Genomic DNA, 12,334 nt, shown 5'->3' with positions numbered 1-12,334 from the left:
GAGAGAGGAGGGGGAGGAGAGAGAGGAGGGGAGGAGGGAGAGGGGGAGGAGGGGGAAGGGGAGGAAGGGGAGGAGGGGGAAGGGGAGGAGGGGGAGGAGGGGGAAGGGGAGGAGGGGGAGGAGGGGGAGGAGGGGGAAGGGGAGGAGGGGGAGGAGGGGGAGGAGGGAGAGGAGGGGGAGGAGGAGAGGGAGAAGAAGAGGGAGGAAGAGGAGAGGGAGAGGGGAGGAAAGACAAGAAGAGAGAAAACAGGGCAAAGGTAACAGGCAGCAAGAATTTGGAAACCGGAGCCCTGGGCAATTTTGAGACCCGGTGGGCCAGGGTGAGGGGACCAGGGCCCAGCAGAGCCCCAAGGCTGGCTTTTCTGGCTGGGGAACTGATCCGCCCGGCCATCTGCCTCCCACTAAACCCAGGAACGTACGGCTTGGACTCGTGGGGGTTGGGGTTGGGCACGGGGTCGGTGAGCCGCAGCTCGAACTCGGCGCAGCGCAGGTGCGTCTCGCGGTAGTGCTGGATGAGGTCGTAGATGCTGGAGAAGGTGAGGTTGTCAGTCAGGTAGTACTTCATGGTCCCGCCCTCCATGGTGGAGCGGATCCGGCAGTGCTGGACCCGGCCCGAGCGCCTGCAAGGACAGGGACGGCGTCAGCGCCAGGCCATGGCCCGGGCAGCGCACACAGGCCAGGCCAGAGCTGCAGCCGGGGCCCCGAGGGGCAGACACGATGCTTGGCCACAGAGCCTTCCCTCTTCTCTTAGAACAGACCCAGCGCTTTAGCATAGGCTGGCCCTTCAGCCCGGATTCCAGAACATTCTACGTATTTCCCCACTCGTTGCCCCCTTTTACCCTACACAACTCCTTCTCTCGAGCCAGGAAGCCTGGATTCAAATCCCAGCCCTGTCACCTATGAGCTAAGCGGCCTTGAGCAGGTGCTCCGTCCTGCCCGAGCCTCAGTGTCTAACAAGGAGAACGACAGTGTCCACCTCATGGAGGCGTCCTGAACAGTAACCAAGATCACACACAAAACGTGTCTGGAATGCCGCCTGGCACACGGTGGGCGTCACCTAGGTGGCAGCTACCGCTATGATCTGTGTGTCATTAGTATCATAGTTTTTATCCTTCAGGTCTCCTCGTCTTTCAGGAAGTTTCCCTGATGCCCCCACAACGTCGCATCAGATCCCCCCCCCAGACTTTCATAAATCCCCCCACACACACTAGATCCCTCATTGCAGACTTTCCTAATATCTCGCCTTTTCTTCTCTGCATTCGTCACAGCTACAATTATATATCGTTTGTATAGTTACTATTTCGTCGCCCTCAAAAGCCTCTAATCTCAGGACAAGGGTGTTGTCTGTTCACTGTGAAATCACTGTGCCTGGCACACAGCAAGTGCTCAATAAATGTCATTTAGTGCGTGGAGGATGGGAGGAGGAGGGAATGAATGCGTGAGCAAGCTCACCCTAGGACACCCCTGTGACGGCTTCCTAAGGCCACCGCTGGAATCCTCATTTCACAGACGAGGACACGGAGATGCTAGGAGGCTGGGCGAGTAGTCCAGGGTCACACCGCCCACTCCGGGGGTGGGATTAGGGGCCTGGGAGTGACCCAGCTCGTCTAAGTGCAGGGTCAGATCCTGTCTTTGTTTAAAATGTTGATATTTTGCACATCACAGATTTTTCTGCATTACTTTTGGTTTTTTTTTAAATAATGCATTGAAACGTCGTTGATCTCGACTACAGAGGCTGTTGGTGCCCTGGCACCCAGGTGAGCATCTCACTGGCCTCACTCCAGTCCCAGCCTGAGCGAGAACCACTGGCCACACGGCCTCACGTGGCCGGCTTCGAGGGGAGGCAGGCGTGCTCCGGGCAGGGGGCATTACCAGAAGGACAGGGTGTAGTCGTTGGGGAAGGTCTCGCTCTCCCGCACCAAGAAGGTGCCGTCCTTGCCCCCCGTCTCGGTGCAGTATTCCTGCAGCAACTTCTCGGCACTCGTCCTCTTCTCGACCTTCTTGTGGAACCATTTCTCCCCAAAATGCAGCTCTGTGGGGGGTATATCCTGGGCCACAAAGACAGGAGGGGTTTCTTAAAGCCTCTCGGACCAGACCCCGGCATTACCAGACCAGTCCCTCTGCCTCACCCTGACTCAGGGCACCATGGCACAGAGAGGTTGGCCTCAGCCCGTCCTCACCCCGAGAGGTCTGGGAAGACGGCCCCTGTTGCCCTCCCAGCCTGCCTCCTACTCCTGACAGCCCCATTCGTGGGGCCTCCTGGTGTCCTGAGATACCACGGGGTCCCCAGTAGAGCCCTTAATTATGTTCTACAGGAATCCTGACAGCCATGATGCCCCGGGGGCTGCACTCAAGAAACAGCAGGAGAGATGGCCAATAGCTGGAGGGGAGCGGGCGAGGGCAGGGAAGGCTGGGACCAGGCTGCTGCGTGGGGCTAGAGAGAGCGTCCAAATACCCCTGTCCTCCCCAGGTATCCCAGACCTCCATCGAAGGCAGGTCAGGCCCTTCAGAGAGCAGGAACGTGCCCCAAACCTTACTGGTTAAGCACCTGGGCCGGCCAGCCAATCAGAGAGGAGCCAGCCAGGCCTTGGTACCCAGAGTGGTGGCTCCTTAGAGCTGAGGATCCCCATGGCAACAGCCACAGGATAAGGGAAGCCACACAGGAAGGAAATCGCTGGGGGCTTCCAAGGACCAGCCAGCCGGCTCAGGAGGGCAAGAGCCGCTGGGCCTCCCCTACCTGGGGCGCCTCCTCCTCCACAGTCTGTTCAATGTCGTCGCTGAAGGACAGCTTGGCATCGGCGACGGCACAGTAGTGCCGAGTCCATTTCTAGAAAGCGAAACAGGTATCAGTCCTCCCTGAGGTCTCCGCCCCTCGACTCTGCAGCCAGGGGCCCTGCCTGGCATCACCCCAACATCCACTAGGGATTTGCCTTTCCCACTTTCACAGACATTTACAGTGATTTCACTGAATTCAACCCCATTTGAGATATTTCTTTTTTAAAAACATAGATTTGTTTTTGGCTTCTTCAGGCATTTTTTGGACTTTTTAAATCTGTGTGTCTAAGGACACAACTTAAACAGATACAACTTAATATTTGATTTCTATTGCATATTCATTTAATCTGCAGCCTCTATGGGTGATGGGATTGTTTTATGCATCTTCACGACGGTTTTTTGCTATTTCATCTACTTTTTAAGACTTCCAGGACTTTTTGGCCAGTTTGTCTAAAGACTTTACCTTCAACATTTACTCGTGGCTTAATTCTTTACTTAATATTGCCATCTTTTATGTTTACATCTAGGATATAAGAGCAGACATGTAAAAATACGCTCAAATTGATTTACACATTAGGTTAACGGATCTGAGAAACGGCATTGGAGCTTGAAAAATAGGGTTTCCAGTGGAATGATCCTGGATCGGAAGGCAGGAGGGAGTCAGGACAAGTAATGCATTAAGGCATCCTGGCCTGGATCCTGGACCAGGAAAAGGACCTGAGTGGACAAAGTAGTAACACTGCAATAAGGTCTCTAAGTTAGTTATTAGCATTGTGCCAATGTCAATTCCTGATTATGAAAATTATACTATGTTATATAGGATGTTAACATTAGGGGAAGCTGAGTAAGGGTATATGAGAATTCTCTGCACTGTTTGTTTATGTGAATACATCTTATATTAAATATAAAATTATTTCAAAATACATTAAAAATGCAAAAGATAAACAAAGTTTAAGTATGAAGATAAATTCCCTTGGCAAAAATTCACTTGGCTCAAAACGGGAATAAGACAGGAACATTCTCAGAGCTCTCCAGCAGAGCTCCGAGACAGGGCAGGTGGGAGGAGGGACCCGGGCCCACCTGGTCGATGGAATCCCACATGTATAGTTCGCCCTGTTGCTTGTGTTCATCCTTCTTGTCCTCCACGTTGACATCCACGTCCCCTCGGGGGCCCAGCTTCTTATGCTGAGGGGGAAAAAATCCACACAGTCGGTCTCCCTTGAGATCCAAGTGTAGGTCTCCAGGCCAGCAAGCACTCACCCACATCAGCCGGCCAGCAAGCATTCACCTGCATCGTCCCACCCCAGGGCCTTTGCACGGCCTGTTGTCTCTGCCAGGCTTCCCTCTCTCCACACGCACCTCTACCCCCAGAGGAGCTTTCCTCACCACTAGAAACATCCCTCATCCCCTTTCCGTCCCTGCCACTCTCTAGCCCCAGGACTGCTTTTTTTCCTGTATTCTTACCCCTACACGTATCTATTTGTCTGTCTTCCTTGCTATTAATCGAATATAAGTCCCAGGAGGGCAGGGATTTTGTTTTGCTCCCTGTTGAGTCTCCTGTGCTAGCACAGCACTTAGCAGCTAGTAAGTGCTCAATAAGTATTTTGTGAATAATCAGGCCCGTGTGCCTGGTACTGTCCAGCACACAGGGAAACGCAGCCTCCACAGCCCGTGTAGCAAGAACAGGCCGGGCGGGGCAGCAGGAGGCCCCCTGGGGGTTAGACTAAGAAGATCTGGATTTAGACAGCACTTCTACTATTTTATTAGCTGTGTGACCCTGGGCAGGTAGATACACTTCTCTGAGCCTCACACCTCTCATCTGCAAGGGTAAGACAACAGCAACGTTCACCTGGGAGTGCTGAAGTCCCACCCGGGCAAGCATTTGCAAGCTGAGGGATGCAATGACCTGGTGAAGGAGCTGAGGATTGGGAGTCACACCTGGATTTAAATCCAGGGCCTATCACCTTACTAGCTGTGTCACCTTGGCCGAGTGACAATCAGAGTCTCGGTAACCTCTCCTGTAGAATGGGGAGATGACAGCCCCTGTCGGATCCCGTAAGCCAATGGGCATTAAAGTGCAAACAGCGAAGCAGGACCTTGGTGTCCTGGCTGTTTTTATTATTGCACAGTCATTCATTCATTCATTCATTCATTCCCTTAGATAAATTCCTAGACATGAATTTGCTGGACCTACAGGTATCATTTCTACTGAGCTTTATTTGTTTTTATTGATACACGTTAGATGTATATATTTTGTACAGGCGTGGAAACACAGGATTCAAAGGCAGACAACCTTGGCCCTCAACAATTTTGTTGGCAGGTACTAACCGTGTGACCTCAGCTGAGCCACTTAACCCCTAAACCTCAGTGTCCACATCTGCAAAGCGGGTTGGGGCTGGGGGCTGGGATTATCCATTTCGTAGGGTCGTGACAAGACTGAATAGGAACGTACTTAGGACCACGCCCAGCCCAGTGCATGGCTCACAGTGATCATCTGATGGTGTGACAAATGCTATTTCCTGAAATAGAAAGGACTGAGCCACCCAGGAGTATATCATGGGTGGGACAGTGGGTGCCCGAAGAGGGGCCCTCAGTACTTTACACCCAGGAACAAGAGCTGGAAAATCCCTGGGAACACACAGAGAACAGCCCTAACTGAAACAGCGGGAAGCTACAGACAAGCTGGGAACAGGGAAGAGCAAATGCCTCTTCACTGTGCCGGAAGCTTCCCTTGGCATCTCAGCAATAATGTCCCCAGCAGCTGAAGGTCTAAGCCAAACACTCCCAAGGCACTGACTCTTACCCATGGGGCACCAACATCCCCTCCCCTGGCTGGGCTCAGCCAAAGCCCCTCACGCTGCTTGGTGTTTCTCTGTTGATGGGTCTGTCTCCCCACCAGACCATGACCTCCTGGAACATAGTGACTGTGCCCAAGGCATCTTGGTGGCCCAGTGACAATTTAGAGAATGTGCCACGTGTTGACACCACCACACCCTTGTGTGTGCTATTCCCCCAACCTAGAAGGGCATCCCCCTTCTCTGCCTCATGCTATGGTCTGCATGTTTGTGCCCTCCCCTCGCAAATTTATGTTGAAACCTAATCCCCACTGCGAGGGTATTAGAGGTGATTAGAGGCAGGGCCTTTGAGAGGTGATTAGGTCATGAAGGTGGAGCCCTCGTGAATGAGATTAGTGCCCCGATAAAAGAGGCCCCAGAGAGCTGCCTCACCCCTTCCACCACGTGAGGACACGGCTAGAAGCTGGCAGTCTACAACCCAGAAGAGGGTCCTCCTACGGGCACCCTGATCTCGAACTTCCAGCTTCCAAAACCGTGAGAAATTGATTTCTATTGTTTGTAAGTCACCCAGCTTGTGGTATTTTGTTACAGCAGCTTGAACAAACTAAGACATCTAGTAAATGCCTGTTGGTCCTTCCCTAAGAGCTCGCTCATTGTCAACAAAATCCCCCTCACTCCTTCCATGAATGGCTGCCCAGCCAGAGACTCCAGATGCCACCTTTCTTGCAGGTCACGTGACTAAGTTGTCATGCACAGACGACGACAAGAAGTGACACATATGGCCGACATCCACTTGCTTATCAGAAACCATTTGTCCCTGGGCGCCCTTGCATGTCCCTTCCTATGAGCTAGAACTTGGCTGTGTCCAAGACCTCTCCACACAAACAGGGACAATGTCCTAGAACAGACAGTCTTCACCATTTCTGTGCCACGGGCCCCTCTGAAAGCTGGGGAAGCCTACAGACCCCTTTCTTAGAATGTTAATAATGCATAAAATTATAAGGGAAACCAATCATCTTGAAATACAAGTATTAAAATATTAAATAAAATATATTCACAATATGCTAATAGATGTTCTTCTTTATTAACATCTTAAATAAGATCTAGAGGCAGATCTAATGACCTCCATAATTCCAGAGCAGTGTCAGGCACAATATTATTCTGAAACATCTGCGACAACGATAAACGTGGTATGACAATACCCGTGACTTCTGCTGGTGACAAAGCCCCAAGTGGCTTATTGCCAATGTGCATAATGGAAGGAAATGGGAAGTTTTATGTACAGGTTAATAAAGATATAATTTTTCCCCACTGAAGTTCACATGACCCCCTGATTCTAACCATAGATTCTTTGGGGTCATGGAATCCTTGTTGAAAACCCTGCCCTGGGAAACAGCAGAGCAGTATGTGAGGATCTTGAGTCCCTGAATCACCTTGTGGGGCACAGCTCAAAACTCCTGGAAGATTCTTCCCCATGCCGGGAAGAAATAAACTCTCATATGTTTTAAGCCACTGTATATATGGTCTCTTTATCCTAATAATATAAATACCCAAATGTTACCCTGGTATCCCTGGGCACAGACACACTCGTCTCTCCCCCAGCACACGTAGGACACTAGCCCTCTGGCCTCATCACAGCACACAGCCTTTTTTAGCAACTGCCCACCTCCCATGCTCGACTAGGAGCTCCCGAGGGCAAGAACATCTCCAGCACCTTGCATGGGGCTGACTCAGGGGCATGGCGACAGTTCGCCAAAGACCCTTGGGACCTGTGGGACAGGCGCAGCTCTAAGCACTTTGCACACCTGCCTTCACGCCATGCTCCTGGCAAGCTAACCAGGCGGGCTCCAGGTACTATCCCCCAGACAGGTGAGGACACAGGCACCCCAAGGGGTTAAATGAGTTTCCCCGGGGTGCTGGGGTTAGTAAGGGGAGCAGGTCTGGGCCTGAGCAGTGGGACCCGGAGCCCGAGCACTGGATGACAGAAGGCAGCGCCCAAGGTGACCTACCTTGATGATGATCTTCTCCCGCAGCTGGCTGGGCGAGGGCAGCTGGTCAGCACTGACCTCCGTGGGCCTCACCAGCAGCAGGTCACCAAACACCTCCTTGAAGGTCTTGGCCATGTGGCGCTGCTGCTCCACGCTGCAGTGCTCCTCGATGGACAGGATCAGCGGGAAGCTGCAGGCGGCAGAGGCCAGGCGGCTCGGCAAGGGGACCAGGCACCCTCCGCGTCTGCCCGAGCAGCCCTGGTGGTGGTGGGGACACCAGGCGCTGCCCAGGGCACACCCTCCACGCCCGCCCTCCCTGATGGACAGACCTCATCCTGGGAGGGTGAGGGCGGACGAGCCCCAGGACTCAGGACAGCTTCGATCCGATTCAGGCCGCCCCAAACCCCAGAGTGTGATTTTTCCCAATACTTTTCTCTCTATCCACTCACATCTTTAAACTTAGAAAAAGTCCCTAATTTTTTTAATTTCAAACCTACAGAAAAGATGAAAAAACAGTACAATGAGCACCTGTGCATGGTTCACCAAGAGTCACCAATGTTAACGCTTTTCATAAGTACATCTGTTTTAATATATGTATTTCTTATAAAGTACATTGGTTTTATATATTTACATATGATTTATATGCATTTATATGTGTATATGTATGCATGTATTCATTTATGTTATTTTATGTGTATGCATGTATATTGATATACAGTACGTGTGTCTATATCATTTGTATCTGTACCTACAGTCAAGTCTCGTTATCTGAGCTGTGCATCCATAAAGTCGTGACCAGCAAACCCCTGAGCCATTGCTCCTCGGGGGAAATACAGGGTTGGGGTCTTTGGAGCCTCTGGTCACAACATTTTCATCAGCTGATTGATACGTGACCTTGTTTTATGTGTGTTTCTGTTTACAGACACCTTATCAGTATACACTGTCGATTCACTAATCTTTTTTTTTTGAGACAGAGTCTCACTCTGTTGCCCGGGCTAGAGTGAGTGCCGTGGCATCAGCCTAGCTCACAGCAACCTCAAACTCCTGGGCTCAAGCGATCCTCCTGTCTCAGCCTCCCGAGTAGCTGGGACTACAGGCATGCACCACCATGCCCGGCTAATTTTTTCTATATATTTTTTTTTTAGCTGTCCATATAATTTTCTTTGTATTTTTAGTAGAGATGGGGTCTCGCTCTTGCTCAGGCTGGTCTCGAACTCCTGAGCTCAAACGATCAGCCCACCTCAGCCTCCCAGAGTGCTAGGATTACAGGCGTGAGCCACCGCGCCCGGCCGATTCACTAATCTTGAACTCACAGCTGGCGACATCGTAGCTCGTGCTTGGAAAAGCGTAGCTACCACGTGTTTTCTCCAGAAGGCACGTCGCAGCCTTCTGTGCTCAGGAACATTAGACGACCCTTTAGCACTGTGCTTGGGGCCATTTCAAACAGCAAAACCACCAACAAAAAAAAAAAACACAAAAATATGAAAAACGTGGCACTAAACAGATGGTGGAAAGGACTCTTGTTTGCAGCACGAAAGCTGAAACCAGGCAGCAGAGCATCGCGTTGCTCAACCTCAGCCTCACCATGTGCGTGCGCCGTGGGTGACTCCACTTTTCCACCAATTTGTGCACGTCCACGAGTGACCTCAAAAGTGCTCTAAGGGTCTCCGGAACCCATGCTCGTAACTGCTATTCCACACCAGGAGTGACTAAAAGGCCACCACCCTTCCATCAAGGCTGAAGAAGACCTCTTGCCGGCTCCCAGAAATTGTAAAGAGCCTAGGCCAGGAGTCAGCAAACGCTGATCTGCACACCCAGTCTGGCCGGCCTCTATGCTTGTCATTCAGGTTTTTCTGGAACACGGCCACGCCTACTTGTTTACATCTTGTCTGTGGCTGCTTTTGCATCACAGCAACAGCGTTGAGTAGATGCAACAGAGACTGCAGGGCCCACGAAGCCTAAAATATTTCTATCTGGCCCTTTACAGAAAAATTTTGTTGACCCCCGGCCTAGACTGAGATCTGCGGGTGAGACAGAAAAGGATTAGACCTGGGCTCAGAAGTCCTAGAAACCAACCTAAACATTGGCACTTACCCGCTTCATCTCTCTGTGCCTCAGTTTATTCATCTGTTAAATGGGGACAACCTGTGCCCACTTTGTGGCAAAGAATCAAGATGATCACGTGTGCAAAGAGCCTCGCACAGAGCCCGGCCCCAGGGGGTGCCCAAGATATATGAATTCCCCCCTCCCACCACCACCACCGGTTCCACCTGCAGAACCAGGCCTGGAGGATTGGGAAGAAAAGAGGGAATTAGGATAGGAAGGAAATTTTAACTGTCCTTCTCTCTTGACAGGTTCTGAAACCGGGGTCAGGCTGGAATGAGGAGGTGGGCGGGGCAGACGGCACCGAGCAGCCACGGGGTTCCCTGCCAAAGCCTCTTCCAGGCTCTGCAGCCAGAGCGAGTGGCCCTCTTGGCCTGCAGGGGGCGCCAACACCAAGCCGAGGACTATAGTTGGCTGTGACCTTGGCCAGGATGGGAACCAGGCCTCTGTGTGCTGGGGGTGGGAGGTTGTTTTTGCATGCGTGTGTGTGTATGTGTATGTGTATGTGTGTGCACCTGTGTGCGTGTGCGTGTCCATCTGTCTATCCATCCCTTCAACCCTAGCTGCCTTCCCCTTGAAGGCAAACCACCCAGAAACCAGCCAACTGACCTGGAGGTGACAAAGGCGTGGTCTTTGATGGCCTGCACGACATCATCAAACTTGATCTTGGTGGTCCGCGTCCAGCCGTGGTAGATGACAGGCTTCCCGTCGGGCCCGTCCCAGCAGTCCACTGAGGGGAGAAACGCAAGCAGCCTCAACACACGTGTGGCTGCTGGTAGCAGACACGCCACTCGGACAGAGGCCACCTCCCAGCCCCCACGCCAGGTCAGGGACCAGGACACAGAGGCCCAGACGCCATCATTGCGCTCAGGGCCACCGGCACGAGGACATGGGTTCACCTGTGCGCTTATGTAACGAAATACATTTGTACAAGAGAAGCTAGTCCCGATGCTTTTTTTTTTTAAGAAGATATTTATAATGTGTTTTATTTCCTGATTTCACCTGTTTAAACCCTGACTTGCCTTTTCTGCCAGTGGAAACAATACCGAGCAAAGGGAAATTTATTTATCAAGGTTCACGGTAAAATATTGACACAGAAATAGATCAGGCGGCAGGTGGACGCCCCGCATCCTTTCAGCCCCAGAGGGAACAGGCGCCGGCGGCTCGAGCCTTAGCTTTTCACCTTTGGTTTTTCCTGCCGGGGGAGGAAAAGCATGAACTGGGAAAGTCCGTAGCATCACTGCTACTAAACTCTGACACCAGGGTGAGAGGTTTTGACAGCACTGGAGCCTGAATCCGCAGTTTGTGACTTTTCTCATCCAAATGCACCGACGCGCCTCTGGCGAGAGAGCGAGGCCGGGAGGGAAAGGCCCCGAGAGGGGACGAGAAGGAAGGAGGAAACGGGACTCTGCCCTCTGCAGGCCACAGGTGCCAGCTGCCCGCTGTTTCCACGGCTGCTCACAGACCCCCCAGCACAGGTGACAGGGGACACCTGCACATGCCCAAGGAACCAGAGGGCGTCTGTCTGCCTTCCTCTAGCACCAGCCCGGGAGGACACTGGGGGAGGACAGGGGAGAACAAAGCTTTGTCACCGGCCTCCCGGCCTCCCAATGTCCCGCCACATCGGGACACTTTCCGGATGCCCAAAGCCCTCGACCCGGGGTCAGTGGCTCCCACCTGATCAGGCCCCAGACGCCACTCCTTGTCTTGGGGACCCCTGTCTTCTGGGGACATGTCCTCGGTCACAACCCTCACTGCAGATGCTGCGGGTACCTGGGTCTCCCTCAGCTCGTCCCACCCGTCCCCACCATTCAGACTTTAAGACCAAAAAGCATCAGCCAGACACAGAAAGACAAACACCCACGTTCTCCCTCGCAGGGAGCATCTAAAACGGTTGCTCTCGAGGAAGGAGTGACTAGAACAGTGGCCACCAGAGACGGGGAGGGGAGGGATGGGCACAGGACGGAAGTCACGCTCGGGCAGGAGCAAGCTCTGGCGTCCTGCTGCACAGGAGGGTGGCTCCGGCCGACATTAAGGTACTGAACGTCTCAGAACAGCCCGGGGAGGATCTCGCGTGTTCCCTCCACAAAGAAACGGGAAACGTTTGAGGTGATGCATATGCTAATTACCCTGATTTGGTCACACCATGCACACGTGTATCAAAACCCCATAAATATGTAAATAATCATGTCCGTTAAAAAATTTTTAAAAACGTAAAAGAAAGCATCGAGCAACCACACGACTCGCGTCACCTCGCTGCCACCTCCCCCGGGAAGACGCCACTCACGCTCGATGCAGCGACAGCCCATGCGCAGACAGCGGATGTAGGCCTCCGGGGACGACTCGCTCCGCAGCTGGTCACCTGTGAGGTACCTGAGGGAGAAAGGGCAGGTAGCCGTGGGGGCCAGGGGGCTGCACCTCGGGGCATCCTCAGGGAACTGCTCAGCCCGAGCGCCCGAGTCCTTAGTTCTTCCGTCTAGAAAGACCTGGCGCAGACACACACAATCAGGGGCCACACCGGTCACGGGCCCCGGACTCAGGCCACTGTCGCAGGATACGGACGTCACCACCTTGGCAGAGCAAGCGCAGGGTGGAGTGGAGACAGGGTGTTGTTTCGAGGAGAACTGGGTCAAAGGGCAGCAGGAGTGAGAAGGACACAGGAGGGGCTGGCAG

The 12,334-nt window shown here is 52.7% G+C and overlaps 1 protein-coding gene across 1 annotated transcript in view; it reads right to left on the bottom strand.

The window, feature by feature from the left end:
• PLCG2 (phospholipase C gamma 2) overlaps positions 1 to 12,334 on the bottom strand; it is a 132,494-nt gene that overhangs the window by 42,349 nt on the left and 77,811 nt on the right. The window contains exons 12-18 of the mRNA XM_069497952.1: positions 11,949 to 12,034; positions 10,271 to 10,391; positions 7,580 to 7,748; positions 3,856 to 3,960; positions 2,738 to 2,827; positions 1,873 to 2,048; positions 420 to 620 (exon numbers count right to left, since the gene is read on the bottom strand). Of these exons, the coding sequence (XP_069354053.1) occupies positions 420 to 620; positions 1,873 to 2,048; positions 2,738 to 2,827; positions 3,856 to 3,960; positions 7,580 to 7,748; positions 10,271 to 10,391; positions 11,949 to 12,034 (948 nt within the window). The remainder of the gene's footprint in view (positions 1 to 419; positions 621 to 1,872; positions 2,049 to 2,737; positions 2,828 to 3,855; positions 3,961 to 7,579; positions 7,749 to 10,270; positions 10,392 to 11,948; positions 12,035 to 12,334) is intronic.

Source organism: Eulemur rufifrons, chromosome 23 (genome assembly GCF_041146395.1).
Source record: "Eulemur rufifrons isolate Redbay chromosome 23, OSU_ERuf_1, whole genome shotgun sequence".
NCBI classification, from domain to species: domain Eukaryota; kingdom Metazoa; phylum Chordata; class Mammalia; order Primates; family Lemuridae; genus Eulemur; species Eulemur rufifrons.
This window is presented reverse-complemented; position numbering and strand designations above follow the sequence as displayed.